Here is a 21,134-nt window from a genome sequence, read left to right on the forward strand (position 1 = left end):
AAGCCAAGTGTATCTTGAGCTAAATTTCCTCCAGATATTGAAGCTTCTTGTTCTTTGGAGAGTGGCTGATTGGGTGGGAATTTCTGCCCCTCCCCCCATGGGTGGGAATTTCTGCCCCTCCCCCCTCTCAGCGGAGAGGGCCCATCATTGGGCCAGTGGCTGGATCTTCTGGTCCCGCAGCTGTCAACGGGGTTTCCCGTTGTATGCGCCCCCTGCTGCCGGGTAATACACGGTGGGGGTTTGCCAATGGAGGCACTGGAAGAACCCGCCAGCGGGAACGGCCAGAATATTTTGGCCATTGTATTGCACACACAGTATTTGATTGTTTTGAAATTAGCAAGTAGCAGCATGTTTTTTAAAAAAAATCTTCTTGAACCGAGTGTCAAAGCGTTTTCTTTGTGTGTGTGTGTTTTGGAGTTGTGGGTGTTGGTTAGCTGGCAGGGGGCTCTTTGGTCAAACTCAATGAGATGGTTAGCAGTCGTAACACCAGAAAGAATAGCTGTAAAACCTGGCTTAAAGTAACAAAATGCACGGTGGCACAGTGGTTAGCATTGCTGCCTCATGGTGCCAGGCACTCAGGTTCAATTCCAGCCTTGTCTGTGCAGAGTCTGCATGTTCTCCCCTGTCTGTGTGGGTTTCCTCCAGGTGCTCCTGCTTCCTCCCACAGTCCAAAGATGTGCAGGTTAGGTGGATTGGCCACGCTAAATTGCCCTAGGCTTAGGGGGATTTGCAGGGTGGGGATATGGGGATAGGGCCTGGGTGGGATTGTTGTCGGTGCGGGCTTGAGAAGCCGAATGGCTTCCTTCTCGCGATTCTATGATGAAGTAGACCTGCTACAGCCACAATGAGAAAATGCAAACTGCCTTGGAGCTTAATAAGAAAGACCACTGGTGCAATAACACTGACATTTTTATTAGAATTCATTTGTAACAAATGGAACTTGTGTCAGCAAAGAACTGATTTTCTTACAGACTTTTTGCCACCAATGTAACCTAAGTAAGAAAATAAAAAGCACGCCTTTCAATCTGTAAAACATTTACGCTAACTGCTAAGTAGAGGTAATTGTATGATTCTTTGAACAAGCCGTTTTACATTTTGTTTTGTTCAATCTATGCATTCAAACGAGAGCAGTGAACACAATGTTACTTTCAAAAAAAATCCAGACACTGCAAGCTTGAATGGCAAAGTCACATAACAAGATGGGTTATGACAGAACTCGAAGCCGTCGAGAGATTTGCTGGAGTATCGGGACATCATTGGAGCAACCTTTCTCTTTTAAAACTGTGTTATTTACATACATACCTATGGTGAATGCGTAAGTTATACAAGGGTCCAAGTGGCATGTAATGTTGGGTGCAGAATCACTAGGACAGTGCAGAGTACAAAGTTTTGGAAAAGTTGCACATCTGCCTGGAGGACTTGAGATTTTGGTAAAACGGATCATCAACAAAAGGCAACAGCTAATGTGAGGAAATAATCGACAGAAAGTTTGCTAAATTAAAATATACTTGATTTATACAAATGTCAGCTACTTAAATTGCAACTAATTAAAAAAATTATATAATATATATATATTGCCTACATAGGAATAAGGTTAAATAATTGTAGCACCTTGTCAGCCTTAAAGGAGAGGAAAAATATATCCTCCTGCAAGTTATGAAGGAATTTGCAGAATACGAGGTTTTAATAAGACAGTGATACTGGAATGGGAGAGAGTGAATGCAAACAGGAACACACATCAATGAGAAGCTAAGTTAGAAAGGCAGCAAATACAGTGGGTATTCTTGGCAGCTTACTCCTTTTATTGTAGATTTCCCCGGCACCTACATTCTGATTTTCAATTTAAATATTTCAAAATTTTCTTTATCAGCTCTGGGCAAAAAGAAATGCATTCCAAACAAGACCTCTATCGGAACATTTTCTCACTCAGCATGTTTTTACGGTTTAACAAATGGCTCTTGGTACAAAACAGATACTTTTTTTTGTTAAAGAACAACCATCAACTGAACAGATATATGAACAGTTTATACTTGGCAACCTTAGCAATCGGGTTCAACACTGATTGAGGTTAGGCTGGTAGTTCCTACTAGGTGATGGTCTGTATTTTACAAGAACAATTAGCAGATTGTTAATATAACAACATGTGAAGAGGTGCAACATGACATAAATTCTTACAGCTCCAGCTCCATCCTGAGGTAGCCTTCTGTCAGCCTTCTTGTTATAGAAAAAAGTGCTCTTGTATGATTTCTACTACAGTTTTTGACCTTTGAAGGTCTAGAGAACAAAGAAAATAAAATTAAGAAAACAACGCAGGGTGACTGGCCTCTCAGACTGTCTATTCTTGACCACACTGATGCCTTAGGTATTCTTCTGTACCATTTTCAATTTTCCTAGTGCTCTAAATGCATATAACTTGCAGCACAATTTGACTCTGTTGGTTGGCCAACATCATTGTTGTGTTTACTCTTGCAAGAAAAACAATGGGAACAATATAAGCAGCTAAGATACTCAATCTAACTTTTATATTCATATATAAAAAAGCTCAAAACTCCAAAAGTGACTGTAGTATCAAGGACATACATAAAAAAAATGATTATGTCCAATGACCAGATGAAATAGCAGGGGCATATATCTGACATTAGGCCACTGTGATATTGATTATTTACTGATTTGCACATAACTCACCTCTGCTATCTAAATGCAATGTAATATGGTCACCTACTACATATGACATCTATTGTCAAATGGTGCTTATAAATGTTAAGGTACATTAAAAAAAACTAAATACACTAGAAGCACTTCAGTTCAGAAATAGAAATTAAAGGCAAAATCATGTACACATTAAAATTATTCCCAATTTGCATATAACGTCATAATTGCAATCTGATGCAACACTTAAAGGGAAAGGATAATCTTGGGAGTTTGATTTTTGTTTAAAATACTCCCCCATTTAGTCTGAGCAAAACTTATTACAGACCTTCAGACACAGACATGTTTGGGCCGGATTGGAGGTGCTAAAATCAGGCTTCCGTTTATTGCCAGGACACTGTCGGCACAGTTATGTTCTGGACTGGTACCTGCAGTAGGCGTCAAGGACGTGCAGGTTCATAGTCATTCTGGAGCCCTTTAGTCATGTGGAAATTGTGTTACTGGTGGAGAATTCTTCACACCCAACCCTAAAAGTTTCCCAGCTGCAGGGTAACGCTTTCCTTTTGCAATAGAGTCACTCTGGGACACATCTGATTAGCAATGTTACTGAAGTGACTCGGCACACCATTCGGAAAATTAAACTAGATGCAAACAGCAAAAAGGAAAAAAACCCCTCTGCTTAGTTTTCTTCAAGAAGTGCGGAATACTTACGATTAGAATTATCTCCCCCCAAGATTTTCCTTCCTCTTCAAGAAATTAAACATTGAACTTCAACGCCACTTTATTTTCTGACACTGAGATTATTTAATACAGTTATATTTAATGCCAGTTGTAGCATGGTCACTATAAAGTATAGAAGCAAAAAGAAAACTTCCCACGCTAAGGGGTTTAAAACTTATTTTTTTTCATAATGCAATTTATTGCGTACATGTGCAAAGATATGTTTCAGGATACCATATGAACCTACTAAACATGGATTACTGAGTTCATTGATGTGCATTCCAGTAGACACTAACTTCTCACCATCTCATCACGGAAGCCTAGACAACTAATTATTATTCAGATGGAGGTTGCTAGTAACATATTTGGCAAACTATTCAACTATAATCTTAAAATCCTTGACACGGAAGATCTGAGGAATTTAGTAGCAGCAGCTTTATACTTTGCGCCTCCCTGTTGATTCCATAAAGGCCCTTGTTTCGTTTAACTTTTTTTTTTGTTGTTGATTCATTTGGTTACCTGACTGCTACGGGTAACTTCCACTGAAATGAAAAACTCAATCAGACCATTACGTGGTAAGATAAATAAAAAGGACTGCACAAAAAAAAATGTGCATCGAAAAATTCAAATTATTTCCGTCTCTACAGCCAGATACATACATCATTTCTACAGCTTAAAAAAAGCTACAGTCTGGAAAAAAATATGAACAAATAAGCAACTTTTTAAATTCACTTCATCGAATGATAAACTTTTGTTAAAAAAGGGAAAGAAGTTTACACAGTTAAAAATGAAGCACAGGTCAGCAGTATATTACAGTACTAAAAAACTAAATCAGTAATTTGAACATTCCCTCCCTCTTTATAATTAGTATGAGTGAATGGTGGAAAGGGGTGATGTTGAAGCAAACGTGTCCAACTAGTTTCTTGAGTCAGGAAATGGCCTTTTCATAACATTTTTCATTCTCTTGCAGGTACAGTACTCTCAAGATTCAGCTTTGCAATCCATTTTTCACAGTCCTCAGGTAATCCTTTACACAATCGTTGTCTTCCGTAACAGGTCTTTTCCCCCCTTCAATCATCAAAGTTGAATCCTCGAGTTATTTGAAAAATCCTTTCGATGCCACAGCAGAAAGGATTCTCGTCTTCTTTTCAAGTTAGGGTTATTAAACTGCCAATTCTTGGTCCACCTGGAATAGTGTTTTTTTTTAAATTTCCCTCCCCCCCCCACTAATTTATCTTTAGCTAGGAGTAAGTAGTACTTCTCAAGCACATTGTATGGCTCAGAAGAGGCTTTCTGGATCTTAAATGGCCTACAGTAAATCCAAGGTGGATCAGGTTTTACGTTGCATAGTGATCGAAGCTTCCAAGGTACTCCAGTGCAGCTCGATAGCAGAATTGATACTGATCCTGCCGAGAGATAAGAGGAAATGAATTTCCAATAAGAGAGCTCTGAATACAGTAAATGGTGCAACTGAATTTCAACTTTGATGTAAGTGAGTGCACTACAGTTCAACAAGTGCGGACCTTTGGACTGCGCCGGACTAAAAGCATTACAAGAGTGTCATGCAATCCATGTTTTATCGAAGGCAACTTCCCCCCCTATGGGACTAAGCAGTTCTGCAAACATTAGCCTTTGACATGAGATGAAATCCACCTCTATATCTTTTTCTCATGCAGTTTATCATCAGTGGTGAATAATTACAAGTACATCTTAAAATGCTGTTGAACTTTAGGTCTGGCACTGTTCCGTTAAGCTTGAATATTGCAGCTGTCTGCACAGCACAGTTGAACTTTGCATGCATAAGTAAGTAATTCAATTTGCATTTTGACCAGAGCTCTGAAATAATGCAAACCTCTGCATGCGCTAAGCACTTGGATGGAATTCCTCTCTCCTATTTTTGAGGTATTAAGAAGTAAACAGATTAATGCCTTATCTACAAAAGCAATGGTGAATAAGGGTGGGATTTTCCGGGCCTTCCGGCTGGTAGGATCTTCTGGCCTTGCTGAAGGCAATCCCCCGCCGCAGGTTCCCCGGTGGCGGGGCAGGCAAGCCGGGCGCAATGCCATAGATTTCCTGTCGGCAGCTGCTTTCATTGCCGGTATACACGCTGCGGGGGCTGGAATGAAAGTGATACAAATGCAGTCCCGGGTGTTTATCCAAATTCTATTGTATTTACATGTTTTATCTTATCCTCATAAGGAATAAAATGATCTCCAAGCATCTATTGAGCATTTGACTAGGAGCAAGTCCACTTTCTATTACAGAAGCAACTTCTGAGGTGTTGTTCCACTTCTTTGCAGTGTGACAGCTTGCTGCCTAGATCATGGGAACAGTGTTGTGATGCAAAGGCGGCAATTGGGAAGCATGAAGTTAGGAGATCTACCTTCAAATCGTGAGGGATGGGTGACTGAGATTTCCAGCATATGGGTAGTTTGTTGTAAGCTGCTCGAGAAGTTTGAGATCTACAGGCGTCCAATGAATTTGAAGGTAATTAGGATCAAAGGACCAATGTTTTCAGCCACCAATTACCACTGTGCAATGTCTGTGTTTTTTTTAATTTGTCTTTTATGAATCAAAATCACATATGCTTTGGTACCAAAAAAATGTTAAGTGCCAAACGAGCATGAAAATGGGAGTTTCAGATCTGTTTTTTCAGCAAGGCCACAAATGAAATCTTATGGTACTTAGTACAAAAAAATAATACACAATCTGATTCCCACCAGCAGGGGGAATGGGCAGGGCCCAAGCTTACCAGAAAGGTGGCTGCTCACTCTAGATAGCGCAATCGTGCATGCACAGATCTCTCTGTTCTGTTGATCGACCTGTATTCGGCCCGGTTGATCGAACCCTCCCAGTCAATCGCTACCCCGGTCAATCCCCGGTAACAGAGTGTGCAGCTCCCCACCTCCCCGCCCCATCGTGTTGCCGCCCCCTCCCCTTAAGCCTCACCCTCTCGGGCCCCACTCCCGTGGCACTGCCAGTGTCAGGCTGACAGTGCCAGGATGCCAGACTAGCACTACTCCCTGCCCCCGACCCCCCAGGGGGCATCAATCAGCAAAGCCATCACATCAAGTTCCCAATAATAGGGACCATATGTGATCCCGGTGACACCGATAGGCTACTAAGGCAAGTGAGCCTGGAGAATTACATCCTGGACTCACTGATGATATTCATATCAATATTTAAATATTATAATCAGCCTCGCGCCCCTGATCACGCCAGAAATCCAGAGCTGGTAAGATTGCAAAATGCGAGAAATTGGGCATGAACCTGATTTTTCGCCTCTCATGCCATCTTACTGGCTCACCCCACCCATCACCTGGCAGGACGAGCTGGTAAGATTTCCCCAATTATCTTTATGGAGTTACAAATGTGACACATTTAAAATTAGAGCAGTGTCTTCAGGACTGGCCAGGTGGCCTTTCCTAGTCCTATATATTTCCAGGTATTATTCCTCAGGCTTTATACATCGTCTGGAACGAGTGCTCCTTCTAGCAACACAGGAAGGTTTCCTAACTCAGGAGATTCTGCACATACATAATCCTTCCCTTCAAATGCATGGGACCCTGGGGGAAATGAGCTTGTTTGGCGATGAGACAATCAAACTCAGCCTTGACCCTCACAACTGGAGCATGACATGCTGATTATTGGCAGCCTCCAAGGAACATACAATACCTGTCCTCCGAAGCTCAGCAGAACTTCAACTTGTCTGACATGAATAGAACAGAAAAGATGTTCTGTCCTTGCCTAAACTTATTTATTCCGTTTCAGGGTCTCTTCCGTTTCGACCTCTTTCTTTTCAACTTCCACGCTTATTCCTAAGGTGCAGACATGTGTAGTGACAATGTTTTGTCAGTGAAGGATGGAATAGGGCAAACTATGTTTCGTGTAAACACAAAACTGCACTGTTTGTTGCCAAGGACTGATTAAAAATAACTTCAGCTTCTTTCATTGAAAGAAAAAATACAAATGCTGGCAGCTCAGACTGTGGAACTGTCATCATTGTGATCACAGATGGAAAGCAGGGATTATTATTCAGGCCATTAAATTCAATGCATTCTCCAAACTCAATATAGAAAAATATTTCACTTCAACAACCAAAGAAAATAAAATTGTATTCCAAACGACTCAAGTGACCTTCATACAGCTCACGCCACCTAAATCGTGGCCAGAATTATCTACTATTTCAATCCTTCAGGGCAAGGGAAATTAAAGGGTTTTCACTGAGTCTCCCCAACAGTGTTTTTTTAAGCTGGTACCACACTTACTGTTCATAACTGCTCATCATTTGCAGTAGTTGCGGACACACCTTCACATTTGCAAGATGTGAAGGAGAAAGCACATTGGGGGGAGGTGTGTCAGACAAGTGCATATTTATATCAGATGCACCTTTCAAACATTGCCAGTAACGTATTAGAACTTGCACTTTTACATGGAGCCGTGCAAAGAAGCTTGCCTCTGCAGAGTGGCATTTCTGACGGAGACCATAACAGAACAATGTAGATTTCTGCAGCTGGTCTTGCAGCCTTGTTCCTGCACAGGGCTGGCTCTTCCGAGCACTGGCAAGAGATGGAGCGCTGTTGGCTTTTTACACAGCAAACATTCTTCCAGATAACTTTGTGGGATGAAGATCACATTCCCAAGCTTCAGTGCACACAGGTGTCAAGCAGGTCACTGGCAGATTACTTGCCACGCCAAGGAATTTCAGCAATTTCCAACAGGAAGGAGTCCCACTTCTACCACAGAGCAGAATTCCCGAAAATGTAAGGCATCATTACTCCCACCTGTCTCCACCCGAATGCAACTCTATTCCAGACCGCTTGATAAATTTGGGAGGCCTGCATTCACAGGAACGGATTCGTTCCACGGTCCACTCCTCGCCCGCTCCGATTCCCATGGTGGATGGAACGGGAAAATTCACCCCCACATCTCAGGTTCTTGTTCCCTTACGCCTAACATGGCAGCCAGCCATTCCACAGATCCTGGAGGATGCAGCAGTCAGTTAACAACATGTATTTGTTCTCCAGAAAGCAGTATATGTGCCAAGGAATGGCACTCTATGTGCCAATATCGAGTGCTTAACAGCCCTTGATGAGGAGGCAATGGCAGTAATTGGCTTCAACTCTTGCCTGGCTGTTGGGCTGAGATGGGGGAGTCTCTGAGCTGTTAGTGGAATTGTAAGAAGGTTAATTTCTTTTTTTAAGTTACCCTCAGTCACTTCACCAGCTAAAATATTTCTCACGAGAGCCACAAAAGTAGCTGATTAAAATACAACGCTTCTGAAGCATCGCTAACAGGGAGAAAAACAAAGAAAGATTCACATTTATATAACACTTTTCATGACCACTGGATGTCTCAAAGTGCTTTATTGCCAATGGAAGTACCTTAGAAGGGTAGTCACTGTTGTAGTGTACAAAAAGTGGTGGCCAGTTTGCACACAGCAAACTCCCACAGACGGCAATGTGATAATCTTTTCTTTTGGAAATGTTGACTGAGGGATTAATATTGGGAGAACTTCTTGCACTTTTTCAAAATAGTGCTGCTATAGTGCTTTTATATCCACCAAGCTGGCAGCTGGGGCCTCAGTTAAATATCTCAACCAAAAGAAACGGAGCTTCTGACAATGTAGCACTCCATCAGTGCTGCAGTGGATGTCAGCCTTGATTGTTTTTTTTGCTCAAAACCTAGAGTGGGACTTGAACCCAGAACCTTATGACTTAGAGGCAAGAGTGTGACCAAATGAACTACAGCTGACAAGTACCTTTGTTGCCTTAGAGGCTGCAGAGGAGAATGCATCAGAGAACAGTGCTGAAGAGTAAGGACCTTACAGTCCTCTCTACCTCTAGAAACACTGGTGAACACTCATCCATTCACCGTCTCACTTGCAATCTGGAGCATGGAGGCATTCATTAGTGGGGGTAACACTGTTGCTGAGAGATTAAAACATGATCAGATGCAGAGTACACGGAAGCAAGAGGATGGAGGCTGATGCCAGTTGAGTGGGGTACAGATATGCCAATCCCTGCATGCAAGGCTAGTGCTTGATGATCTGACAGCTCCTGCTCTGTAGAGAAAGAAGTAAGCAGAGCAAAAGGCATATTAATGATCTGCATGGTCTCTTCCAATGTGCGGGGCAGGTGAGTGCACTGGCAGTGGTGTACATTGCTCGGCACAGGGTTTCAACGTATTGCAGGGCTGTCTGGAGAAAGTGAAAGCTACGAAAGCACTGCCAATCCTTTCCCTCGCGAGAGATCAAAACAGGTCAGTCAATTGAATGAAGAAGCAGCCGATGAGGACCAATCACTTGCAAGATACACAGGGCTGCTTCTCGAAGAGGCATTTCTGACATGGTGAGGCCCACTCTCCCACTGATTGCTGCTAATCAGAATCCTGTTCCCCAGGCTTATGAAGAAGCTGGAGCCCATGCCTCACAGGCTACTTCCTGCCAGAGCAGCACAGCAAAACCTCCCACCGGGTTCCTACAGGAGACTCCTTCTTCACAGAAACAGGCTGCCAAGAACCATGTAGTGAAGTGTCCTATTTCCATTTTAGGACTTGGGAACTCAGTGAAAGGCACCTCCATCCCGGAAGCCTAATTATATTTTCTAGCTGCATATGGGAGTAGTACTGAATTGTATACATTGTAAAGTGGCTGATGTGCCAAAAGCTCCCTGTCGTTCCTAGAAGAAATGTGAGTTGAACGTTGTGGTTACCTCCTCTGCCACAGTCAGATATGTGCATGCTGTGTACTGAGGCCTAAGGCCCAGAACAGTAACATTTACTTATTTACAATATACATCTTGCTCAATGCAATGGATTGGCATGTGATGGACTGCACTCGGCAATCCTGCCCCATTTCCTTAGTGATCATGAATACTTGGGACAAAACACTCCAGCATTGCCAATGTTGGGAAATACAATGAGCACCATATTCCCAGACAATTACTGACATTACACTTTTCTGAGGAAAGTTCAAGAATTGGCAAACGATGTGAGGGAACTGTTGAAATGCCTTAATTTCATTTAATACCTTGATAATGCACCCAAATAGGTATAGAAATATTGGGAAATCTGGGCCACTGCTTTGCTTGACAATCCCAATTCTACGGAGTTGCTGCAGTGTCATTGAAGAAGTGAGTAAATGAATTAATAAGGAAATGTAAAAGTCAATAATTATAAAGATGCTTGCTATGTGACTGAAGCAGGCCTCCAACTCTCATTTATTCACTATCTCCACAACCATAATCCTTACAACCATCCCGTCCTCATAATGAGCCAAGGGTCACAGCTTCAGTGAGTCTGTATCCTGTCTGAATGAGCTTCTTCCTACTACATGCAGTCACCTCCTGCACACAGGTACAAAAGAGACATATGTTTCAAAAATTGTCATGTGGATGTAGGTGAAAGTGCAGATGCCTGTCACCCATGTTCCAGGTTAGTAACCACTGCATGTGAGCTCCAGAATCTTGCACTGGCATAATGCTTAGTTCTTAACTTAATGGTTATTTTCCATTGTGACCAGGGAAAAGGGGTGAACTGGCTTCCCTCGAGTCAACCTCTTTGTTCGATCACAACAAAGGTTTAAGTTTCTTACGGTAGAAAGTACAGGTAAATGTCCATGGATGCCAAACACTGGCCATTTTGGGTCAGCTAGTTTCTTGATTGTGGTCAGGTGTGGAAGATGTTGCAATTATTATGAGATCACAGTTTGTTGGTAGGTTTCTGGTAAAGTTGTTTTTTCAAATCGGACAACACTCTTATTCCAAAAGAGAGAGAGAGGAGGAGAGGACAAAAAGCCCACAGCTTCTTTTCTCTGCTGAAGTCTTTCTGGACACCACTGGTATCATTTGCAATCTTCTAGTGGCTGGCAGCTTTGCCCTGAAATACTTCACCCATTGTGCATTTCCAATTGGTTTGGATGAGTGTATCTATGGTAGCGATTATTTCAATGTCCAAGATTTTGCATCTTCCTCAGGCAATTACGCGTTTTGGTGGGTGTCTGGATAACAGGAAATGTCTCTCTTCACATTCCCCGGAGGGTGATTTATTTGCTTCTCACCTTCATCTTGGAAGGTGGCATTTGATTTTTAAACAGTTTGCTCCATCTCAGTGCAAACTGCAAAATTTCCATCCATTGAAAGTCGAAAAAATGTTTTCAAAAGTAAAGGGTCACAATCTCGCAACAATATATTTAAGAGTCACATGGTTAGCTCTATGGCATGGCTAGATCACACAGTGGCAAGAACACGTCTGTTTATTAAAATATTGTAAATGGGAAGAAAGACTGTGTGATAAGCTTCTTTATCTGATGAGATAACAAATATTAACTCACACACCCTCAACGGGCAGTGGAGAATGTGATAGTTGTGATGAAAAAGTGAGGAACGTGGAGGCAAATCATTGCGAACATGATTTTTTTCCTCAGTGAAAGTCAGGCCCCAATTTAAATTTTGTAGTTGTCGTGCAGGTGCCCCGGGGTCAGAAAACCTCGTGGTAAAAAGCGAAGGCAAGAGGAAACAACGCCACAATGTAAGTCCTTTTCCAGCACTCCTTGAGGGCCAAGAGCAGCAAGAATGATTCCACCCCCCCTCGTTTCCCTCAAGAAAGCCTCCAGCCTCCTGACTCTCGGGCCTCAATGGCTCTCTACTCCCCCGCCACACCCCCCCCCCCCACCATGTCCATTCAGCCCCTCTCTGCCAAGCTATTCTATGCCCCTGCAGCTGACATTTCCTCTCCCAACATCCCCACTCCTTCACAAGCCTTGTTGTCTGTCTTGCCAGGCCCTTATCATGGCCCACCCACTCCCCACCCCTTGCCTCCTTTAACCCCCACCACCACAGCCTCCAAACTCAGAACTTCTCTTCGAATGGCTGGGGATTGTTCTGTGTGTCCCCAGCTATGGCCCCTGCTATTGCATTTTTCACTGACAACCTCTCCATTTGGTAGCCCATGGGTGGGAAATGGAAAAAAAAATATTGTTGATCGGACCTCTGTGTCCCTAGCCTTTGGCAATTTTCAGCCTTCCCAATCCTTCCCCACAAATAATGGAGCCAAAGAATCTCTTTTCAATTGGCATATGGAGGGAGGTGCATCCCAAGGATGGACATGTTGGGTGAAATATGGTAAGAGTGCGGGGCAGGACATTAGAACGTCATGTGGTGAAATTCCTGGGAATTCTTCAAAGTTGAGTTGGCAACTCCATTCCATATTGTTTGTTCAGAAGATACGGTCTATAGCTAATAAACTAGGTCGAATATTTGCAATACCATCTTGCGGGTGACATTACCACGTACTGCCATCAGCAAGGGTCAAAGGAACACTTCCCAAACAATTACCAGATGAATATTATACATTTCCTCTGGCTCAAGTCAGTGAAGAGGTGTGAAAGTGCTGCGGCAGACTGCCATGCATACAGAAACCCACTCCCAGGTAGCAATTACAGCATTTTGCAACTTTCACCACACAATGGAAATGTGCAGCAGGTGACGACAGAGGTAACATGCATTTCATCTCGAGTATTTGGCTAAAAGTGTCAAGTTGCTGCTTTTGATGAATGGTGTTGCTGATCTGGGAGCGGTTCTGATTTAGTTTTACTTGGGGACTTGTGAATAAATCCAAAACAGGATTTTCCATACATTCAGCATTTAGACAAATTCAGCCACCATGATTGGCTGTGCAATCGGTCTCGAACACTTATGGGCTTTTATCACTTAATATGATTCACATTATTTACTCTGATTTCTCCCCTCATATTTCTGTTTTGCTGCCTCTTTCCAGATATTACATTGCATAAACCTTTGCGCAGCTGGGGGCAGACAGCAGCCTTTTCTCTGTGACTCTGCCAGTGCTGCCCATGAGTTCAGCACCAGAAGGTAGGTGCAAGGCACACTGCGTGAATCATCTGATATTCAAACCAGCACATGCGGACTCGCTGTGACAATACAGAAGCTTACAAACCAGCTTCCCTCCACTACAGCTGCATCAGTGTTGCGTGAGACCTGGGAAATGGCACTAGTTACCAATGCCTCGGGATGTGTGAAGCCATCTGGAACCCGTAAGTATAATAGCCAAAATTCAACAAAGCTGATGGCTGGAAAGAGCCACTTTCACTAGGTTTATTGGCCACATGCCTTCCAAAAAGCTGCCAATTATTGTATGGTCTGCAGCTGGCAACATGGCCTCCGCATCAGAAGCCAACGCTATCAGCATGCATTTCACAAAATACAAAAGGAGTTTTCTCCTTACACATCTCATTTATAAATGACTGTCAATTTGACTTGGTAAATGACAATTTTTCTTTAAATGGTCCATCATGTAGGACTGCGATCAGTCAGGGTGTAGTTGTTCATTTACAATGGTAGCTGTTCCAATAGGGAGCTAATGGAAAATGAATGAGAAAACAGGAGCATTCAATTCTTCAAAAACTATTTCCTTACCTCTGTCTGCACCATAGCTGGCCGTTGTGTTCTTAGCATCTTGACAGTCTGAAAGATATCCACAACGCCCTCGTATCTCATTCTTTCCAATACAATACTTAGTGTTATGAAAACACCAGTCCTCCCAACGCCAGCACTATGGGGAGCAAAAGAACATTAATTAAATGACAATCAAGTGGCTGAGAGACTACGTTGGTAAGGGCTTCCCACACACTATGCAATTATTAAATATAATACTGCAGCCAGTATTTTGAATGTGCTACTGTAAACCCTATTAACACAACAGACAGTGAGGGTTTTGTAAACACTAGATTGTCTAAAGAGCCAGTGAAGTATGTTGGGTATTTAGCTTTTAAAAACATGACAAACTTATTTGGCAGTGTTCACTTTTAATTGCTATAATCTGAATGGTTCTATTCAATGTGCCTGCGTAATAATGGGAGCCCCTTCATTTACCAACACCAAAGGCTTCGATATTGCTGTGAGGGTGGCGGAATGAAACCATGTCTTAAAATTCACATATCTGTGTGGTCTCTTTTTGGCTGCATTTTACTCTGAGTTCTACAATAGTCAGCACTGCAGGCTCAATTTCATCAGCTCTCTGGAGATGGGCTGGGAGGCAGGAAGTGAGGTAAAATGGTGGCAGAGTCACAGAATCGAATCACAGAATACCTACCGTGCAGAAGGAGGCCATTCAGCCCATCGAACCTGCACCAACAACAATCCCACCCAGGCCCTATTCCAGAAGGCTGCAGGAGAGGGAACCCGACATCTTCCCGCCGTCACAGGATATACTCATTGGCTGGAAAGGCAGCAGCGCATTTGACCAGGGTGGGTGGCCAATGAAATCAATGAATTGATGAATTAAAGGCTACTTCTGCCCTTGTCAGCATTTAACCATGTGAGGAGAGCGCCAGACATTGTAAGTTCCCAGTGAGTCCCAGAGGTGGTGGGTGGGGTTCTTCCTTAATATTTTCACTGTGGTCCTGGTGGCAACGGCTGTCCTACAGCTATGGTGTTAGGCTTCGCTGCTGGAGGATTGACCCCTCCAATCCTGGGCCTACTTGCTTGGTTTTGGCACAGTGCATGAAAAATCTTACTCGGTTTTCGAGAATGAATCAACATGGAAGTGCCCTTTTCTATTACTTGCAGCCTCATTAGTGGCTACTTCTAATGGTGGCACTCAATTGGCCACCGTTGGCACTGTCCTAACACCGTGAATGCTGGAATCTGAAACAAAAATGGAAAATGCTGGAAAATCTCAGCAGGTCTGACAGCATCTGTGGAGAGAGAATAGGGCCAATGTTTCAAATCTGGATGACCCTTCATCAGAGCGGGAGAGAAGGAAAACTGGACAAAATTTATATCAGTTCTGCAATCTCACTCTCCAGTTTGTCTTCAATCCCACCCCCCCTGCCTCCAGACCAACTGCCACATTCCTCAAGTAGTCCCCGAACATTCTGTACCCTTGTTCTGCCATTCACACATTCCGATCACTTAATGAATGCTTTTAGCACCTTTCTCATCACAATTTACATTACCGTTATCCTCACAGTATAAATCTTGTCTGATTTTCCTTCCCTTCAGCTCTGACAAAGGGTCATCCCGACTTGAAACGTTGGCTCTATTTTCTCTCCACAGATGCTGTCAGACCTGCTGAGATTTTCCAGCATTTTCTGTTTTTATTTGTTGGCACTATCCTGTCAGGCATCTCACCTGTTGTCCATGTGGCCTCACTGCCCGCTTTTGGTCCCTACAATGGGACAACATGGGACTTGGGAAAATTTGACCCTCTATGTTCCAGAGTACAAATGCTTGGGCAAATGAAGAAATAGATGAGGTGTTGGGCTTACCTTTAAAAAAAACCTTAGTAATGAAAAAAATGACTTCCATAGTTTTAAGGTATCAGGCAAGAATGTGCTGAAATCGGAGACTATGTTCAGTTTTGACTTTAAAAAAATGGTGTGTGGAATAAGACAGTATATTTATAGTAAAATAAAAGTAAATTTCTGTGGATGCTGGAATCTGAAACAAAAATAGAAAATGTTGGAAAACTCAGCAGGTCAGACAGCATCTGTGGAGAGAGAGAGCAGAGCTAACATTTCAAGTCTGGATGACCCTTCATCAGATTTAGAATTTAGAACAGTACAGCACAGAACAGGCCCTTCGGCCCACGATGTTGTGCCGATCTTTATCTGAAACCAAGATCAAGCTATCCCACTCCCTATCATCCTGGTGTGCTCCATGTGCCTATCCAATAACCGCTTAAATGTTCCTAAAATGTCTGACTCCACTATCACTGCAGGCAGTCCATTCCACACCCCAACCATTCTCTGCGTAAAGAACCTACCTCTGATATCCTTCCTATATCTCCCACTACGAACCCTATAGTTATGCCCCCTTGTAATAGCTCCATCCACCCGAGGAAATAGTCTTTGAACGTTCACTCTATCTATCCCCTTCATCATTTTATAAAGCTCTATTAAGTCTCCCCTCAGCCTCCTCCGCTCCAGAGAGAACAGCCCGAGCTCCCTCAACCTTTCCTCATAAGACCTACCCTCCAAACCAGGCAGCATCCTGGTAAATCTCCTCTGCACTCTTTCCAGCGCTTCCACATCCTTCTTATAGTGAGGTGACCAGAACTGCACACAATATTCCAAATGTGGTCTCACCAAGGTCCTGTACAGTTGCAGCATAACCCCACGGCTCTTAAACTCCAACCCCCTGTTAATAAAAGCTAACACACTATAGGCCTTCTTCACAGCTCTATCCACTTGAGTGGCAACCTTTAGAGATCTGTGGATATGGACCCCAAGATCTCTCTGTTCCTCCACAGTCTTCAGAACCCTACCTTTGACCCTGTCTTCAGCTCTGATGAAGGTTTTAAAGTTTTATTTTAAAGCTTTATTTATTTGTGTCACAGGATGGGTTACATTAACACTGCAATGAAGTTACTGTGAAAATCCCCTAGCGGCCACAACCCGGTGCCTGTTCGGGAACACTGAGGGAGAATTTAGCATGGCCAATACACCTAACCAGCACGTCTTTCAGACTGTGGGAGGAAACTGGAGCACCCAGAAGAAACCCACACAGACATGGGGAGAACATGTCGACTCCGCACAGACAGTGGCCCAAGCCAGGAATCGAACCCGAGTCCCTGGCGCTGACAGGCAGGAGTGCTAACCATTGTGCTGCCGTGCCAACTCGAAATGTTGGCTCTATTCTCTCGCCACAGATGCTGTCAGACCTGTAGAGATTTTTCGGCATTTTCTGTTTTTTGAGTATATTTATAGTTTTGGAATAACGAGAGAGGAAAATTCAGTGGAGGATACACCATAATTGGTTGCGGGTACAGGAAGATAAGAGAGAGATTGGCAGCTAGAAGTGAACAAGGATAATCAGCAGTTACCCAGGTGGGAGAGAATTGCTGGGGGCGGGGGGCAGGATTGAAGCCTTGTATGATTTGGGACTTAATTGAACAATGTGGGGCTGAGAGAAAATGTAGTACACAGTGCGAAAGAGATAAAATTGTCTCCTATATCTGTAAAATTTGAACTCGGATTTTCATTGTTCCACTGAGGTTTTGTGGTGAAGTGAATAGCGCCCCTACCTCTGAGTTAGAAGTTTTGGGTTTGAGTCCAACCCTGGAACTTGGTGGTCAAGGAAAGTGTGTTCATAACACAGCCAGCAGGTTGAGCATCAACCTACAAAATCCTTCCAACACATACGATTACAAAAATAATGTTTCAACGTATATTTTTAAAAATTCAATAGGATTGAAAACACTGATGTTTGTGTGATGATGCAATTATCCTGTATCGAGTGCCTCTCTCCGTTAGTTGGGTTCTGACTTCTTTATTCCAAATGGCTAAATGCACAGTTCATCCAGAATGGAAGCAGCCAGACATTTCAAATTGTCTCCTGGGGTTTCCCCAAAGTGTTTCAAAAGCCTCAGACCAGGTTTTTGTGTGAATATTGGTCTTAGCAGCATTTTTTCATTTCACACATCCCCATATGATACTGCTTTATAATTTTACAGTGAATATTTGAACCTTTGCCGCCTCGTGATTATTCAGGATTTTATTTAATGCTCTGAATCAAAATCCACCAGTGCGACAGCCTGCCTGCTTTCTAGTATTCTGCACGCTACAGCACCCTGAGCTGACTTTACGTAGCACGGGCACATTTTGTGGAGGGAAGTGTCTCACCTTTCGCTGGAGTTGTTTCCTTTACTTCCACTGAGGAAGGTGCAATACATGAAGAGACTACTCACCTACAGTGAACACTGATGGGTCCATCTTGACCAAACTGTTCTTTTGTCTTGTGTACTTGGCCAATGAAATCAATAAATCCTTCTCCAGACTTTGGCACTCCTTGTTCTGGCCAATCAGTAAACTGGAACTGCCTCACTGTGCGTGACTGACCATCCTGTTTCACAAGAAAACACAATAAGCTCTCGATCGATGAGCCACACCTCATTAAATTCTCTAAGGAATCAAAAGAGACTGAAAAAACTGCTGCCCGGGTAATATAACAGTCTTGTGCGGTTCATTTATTTTATGTTTTTCAATACCAATTAATAGGAAAACCAGTCTTGAAGATGGAATTGCAGACTTGACAATTTGAAGTAATGCACTAAAGTCAATAAATCTAAGAGTGCTTTTAAATTCATGTCATAATTCACTCAGATCAAATGCAGAACAATGGCCATTCTTCTTTCCTTTACTTACCAATTTGATTGTGGATATGTCAAGTGCTTTTGTTTTTTTTTAAGAAAATAATATTGTCATTTAAGAACATGTATGTTCTTCCTGACAATAAAAAGTCTGATCAAGTTGCTTTAGCTGTTAAAATTGATAAGGGGGAACACAGCAGACCTCACGCTTGGTAAAAGTGCTGTTGTCATGAATATTAACAGCAGCGATATTTATGAGTCAATTAGTTAGCAACATTTGTCTAGCCAGGAATATCTGGAGGGAAATAAATTCAAGCACTAAAACCCAAGGCTTACACTGTTTTCAAACGGTAAAAGTGACATAAAATCAGCTCAACAATCTCTAATCCATTCTTTGCAGAACACTACAGTTGAATAATTACAGCATTTGTCACTGTAATAATGGTAATAATTTGTCCGTCATGCACTGGGCTGGGCTGCTTTTTTTGATAGCAGATATCACGCAGGTGATGTTAAATTCAAACAGAGGCCAAGCACCTGGAAAAGGGCATTACTCGCCTTAACGTTGCAGTTGATACTGTTATTATTGCTATTTGTCACAGAATCTTCTTTGGAAATTTGTGTGTGAACTGAATCTACACTGGAATATTGAATGATGAGTTGAATCTTGCAGCCCACACCCATTTTGCTGAAACCACAAACCGTGAACATATCAGTACTGTTTAGTTACAAGCTCAGAATTATGTTCACCTTTTATTATTTTTGCTTTACTGGTTTGTTTATAACATCCAATGTACAGTTCCTTAATAGACAACTGTAGCCTGTCAGAGTTATGGTGGGAAGCTATTTGGCACATTGAGTCTGCTCTAAGGTGATATCTTATGAATCCCAACTTAGAAGTTTTATATGTTGTTTTTATAAGTTTATTTATTAGTGTCACAAGTAGGCTTACATTGACACTGCAATGAAGTTACTGTGAAAATCCCCTAGTCGCTACACTCCGGCACCTGTTTGGATACACTGAGGGAGAATTTAGCATGGCCAATGCACCTAACCAGCACGTCTTTCGGACTGTGGGAGGAAACCGGAGCACCGGAGGAAACCCATGCAAACACAGGGAGAATGTGCAGACTCCATACAGACAGTGACCCAAGCCAGGAATCAACCCCAGGTCCCTGGCGCTGTGAGACAGCAGTGCTAACCACTGTGTCACCGTGCTGCCCATTGAACTTCCTGCCCTTCCCTAATTTCTTTCAGAACCTTACTCCTCAATTAAGTTTCAATGTCACTTCAAAAGATCTCAATGGATTCAACGACACCTATGGCTTTCTGGGGCATTGCATTTTGCTTCCTCATAACCCACTGAATGAAGACACTTAATTTGAATTCAGCTGAATCAAAATTCCAACAGGTTGTTCTGTATTTTCTTACTGTAGGGAAGAGCCATTCACCATCCACCCTTCATGTTTCCAGATATCTGAATCAGATCAACCCTGAGTTCTAAGATAGCCAGGCAATAAAACCAAGTTGACACAGAGATCTTACCAGAAAATGGCAGAGTATTGGTTCTGGCAAGGAAACGATGTGCTTTTCTCCAAAAAAACACGTTGGTTTTCTCTCCAGATCTTACCACACTCTTCCAAAGAAAAACAGGTAGGCATGATTCACGCCGTTGCATGGGAGGGGTGGTGGGGCCCAGGCACACTGGCAAATTCCAGCCGCACAGCGATCGGGCACCATTTTTAAAGAGTGCCACAACCAGAGGAATAAATAGCCATGCCCACCCCTCCCTCAGAGACTCCACACTCCCTCCCACAAGTAAAGCTGGCATTCACCACCTTCCTGCGACCGCGATCAGAACCAGCATTCACCATGTCTCCGAGATCAGAGCTGGCACCTCTCCCCCCCCACCCGCTCCCACGCCCAATAGTCAATTCCAGCATCCCCTTCCGTCCAAAATTGGACACCGTCTGCCCAACCCTGGGTCTGAAACAGTCAACGTCAGCATGCGTTCCCTCACCATCACCTCCAAACATCGGATCACATCCCCCCAATCCCCTACCCAACACAAGCAGCCATCGCCGGCATCCCCAGCTCCCACATCCACTACCCTCTAGCCACAAAATAAATAAGTTCCCCAATGAGGCTCCCACTGGGATCTGCCCTGGCATTTCACGCTGGCACAGGTTGGCACTGCCAGGTTCACTGCCTGGTTGGCACTGCCAGGCTGGTATCTGGTATATGTGCCAAAGGGCATTGCCATGGCACTGTCTGGCCATCTCCTTCTACACTGGGAGCGAGTCTCACCCTCACGCCCTCAGGAGAATCCCCACGACAGGTTCCTGTCTGGGTGAGCCTGTTGTAAACCTCACTGATGTGACGTCATGTTGGCGAGGTTTGAAAATATGTGGCGAGGGTGGGTCTTTACTAATTTATTTATTTATTATTTACAGAACGTGCAGACGCCGCACAGACAATGACCCAAGCCGGGAATTTAATCCGGGTCGCTCTGAGGCAGCAGTGCTAATCACTGTGCCGCCCCAATGTAATGTTAATGTATTTAACTGTACTGCAATTAGGTTCACACCTGTTATGGCATGACCTGATTACAAGGAGCAGCAAATATCAGATATTGTGATCTCGGCAGCGAGAGT

The 21,134-nt window shown here is 43.3% G+C and overlaps 1 protein-coding gene across 14 annotated transcripts in view; it reads right to left on the minus strand.

The window, feature by feature from the left end:
- Nucleotides 1-3,414: 3,414 nt before the first annotated feature.
- ptprda (protein tyrosine phosphatase receptor type Da) overlaps nucleotides 3,415-21,134 on the minus strand; it is a 595,150-nt gene continuing 577,430 nt past the window's right edge. For all 14 annotated transcript variants that reach the window (XM_078214119.1, XM_078214118.1, XM_078214117.1 and 11 more), the window contains 3 exons: nucleotides 18,079-18,233; nucleotides 13,806-13,941; nucleotides 3,415-4,775 (listed from right to left, as the gene is read on the minus strand). In XM_078214119.1, the coding sequence (XP_078070245.1) occupies nucleotides 4,707-4,775; nucleotides 13,806-13,941; nucleotides 18,079-18,233 (360 nt within the window). In that variant the 3' untranslated portion in view covers nucleotides 3,415-4,706. The remainder of the gene's footprint in view (nucleotides 4,776-13,805; nucleotides 13,942-18,078; nucleotides 18,234-21,134) is intronic.

This window comes from Mustelus asterias, chromosome 6 (assembly GCF_964213995.1).
Source record: "Mustelus asterias chromosome 6, sMusAst1.hap1.1, whole genome shotgun sequence".
In the NCBI taxonomy this organism is placed as follows: domain Eukaryota; kingdom Metazoa; phylum Chordata; class Chondrichthyes; order Carcharhiniformes; family Triakidae; genus Mustelus; species Mustelus asterias.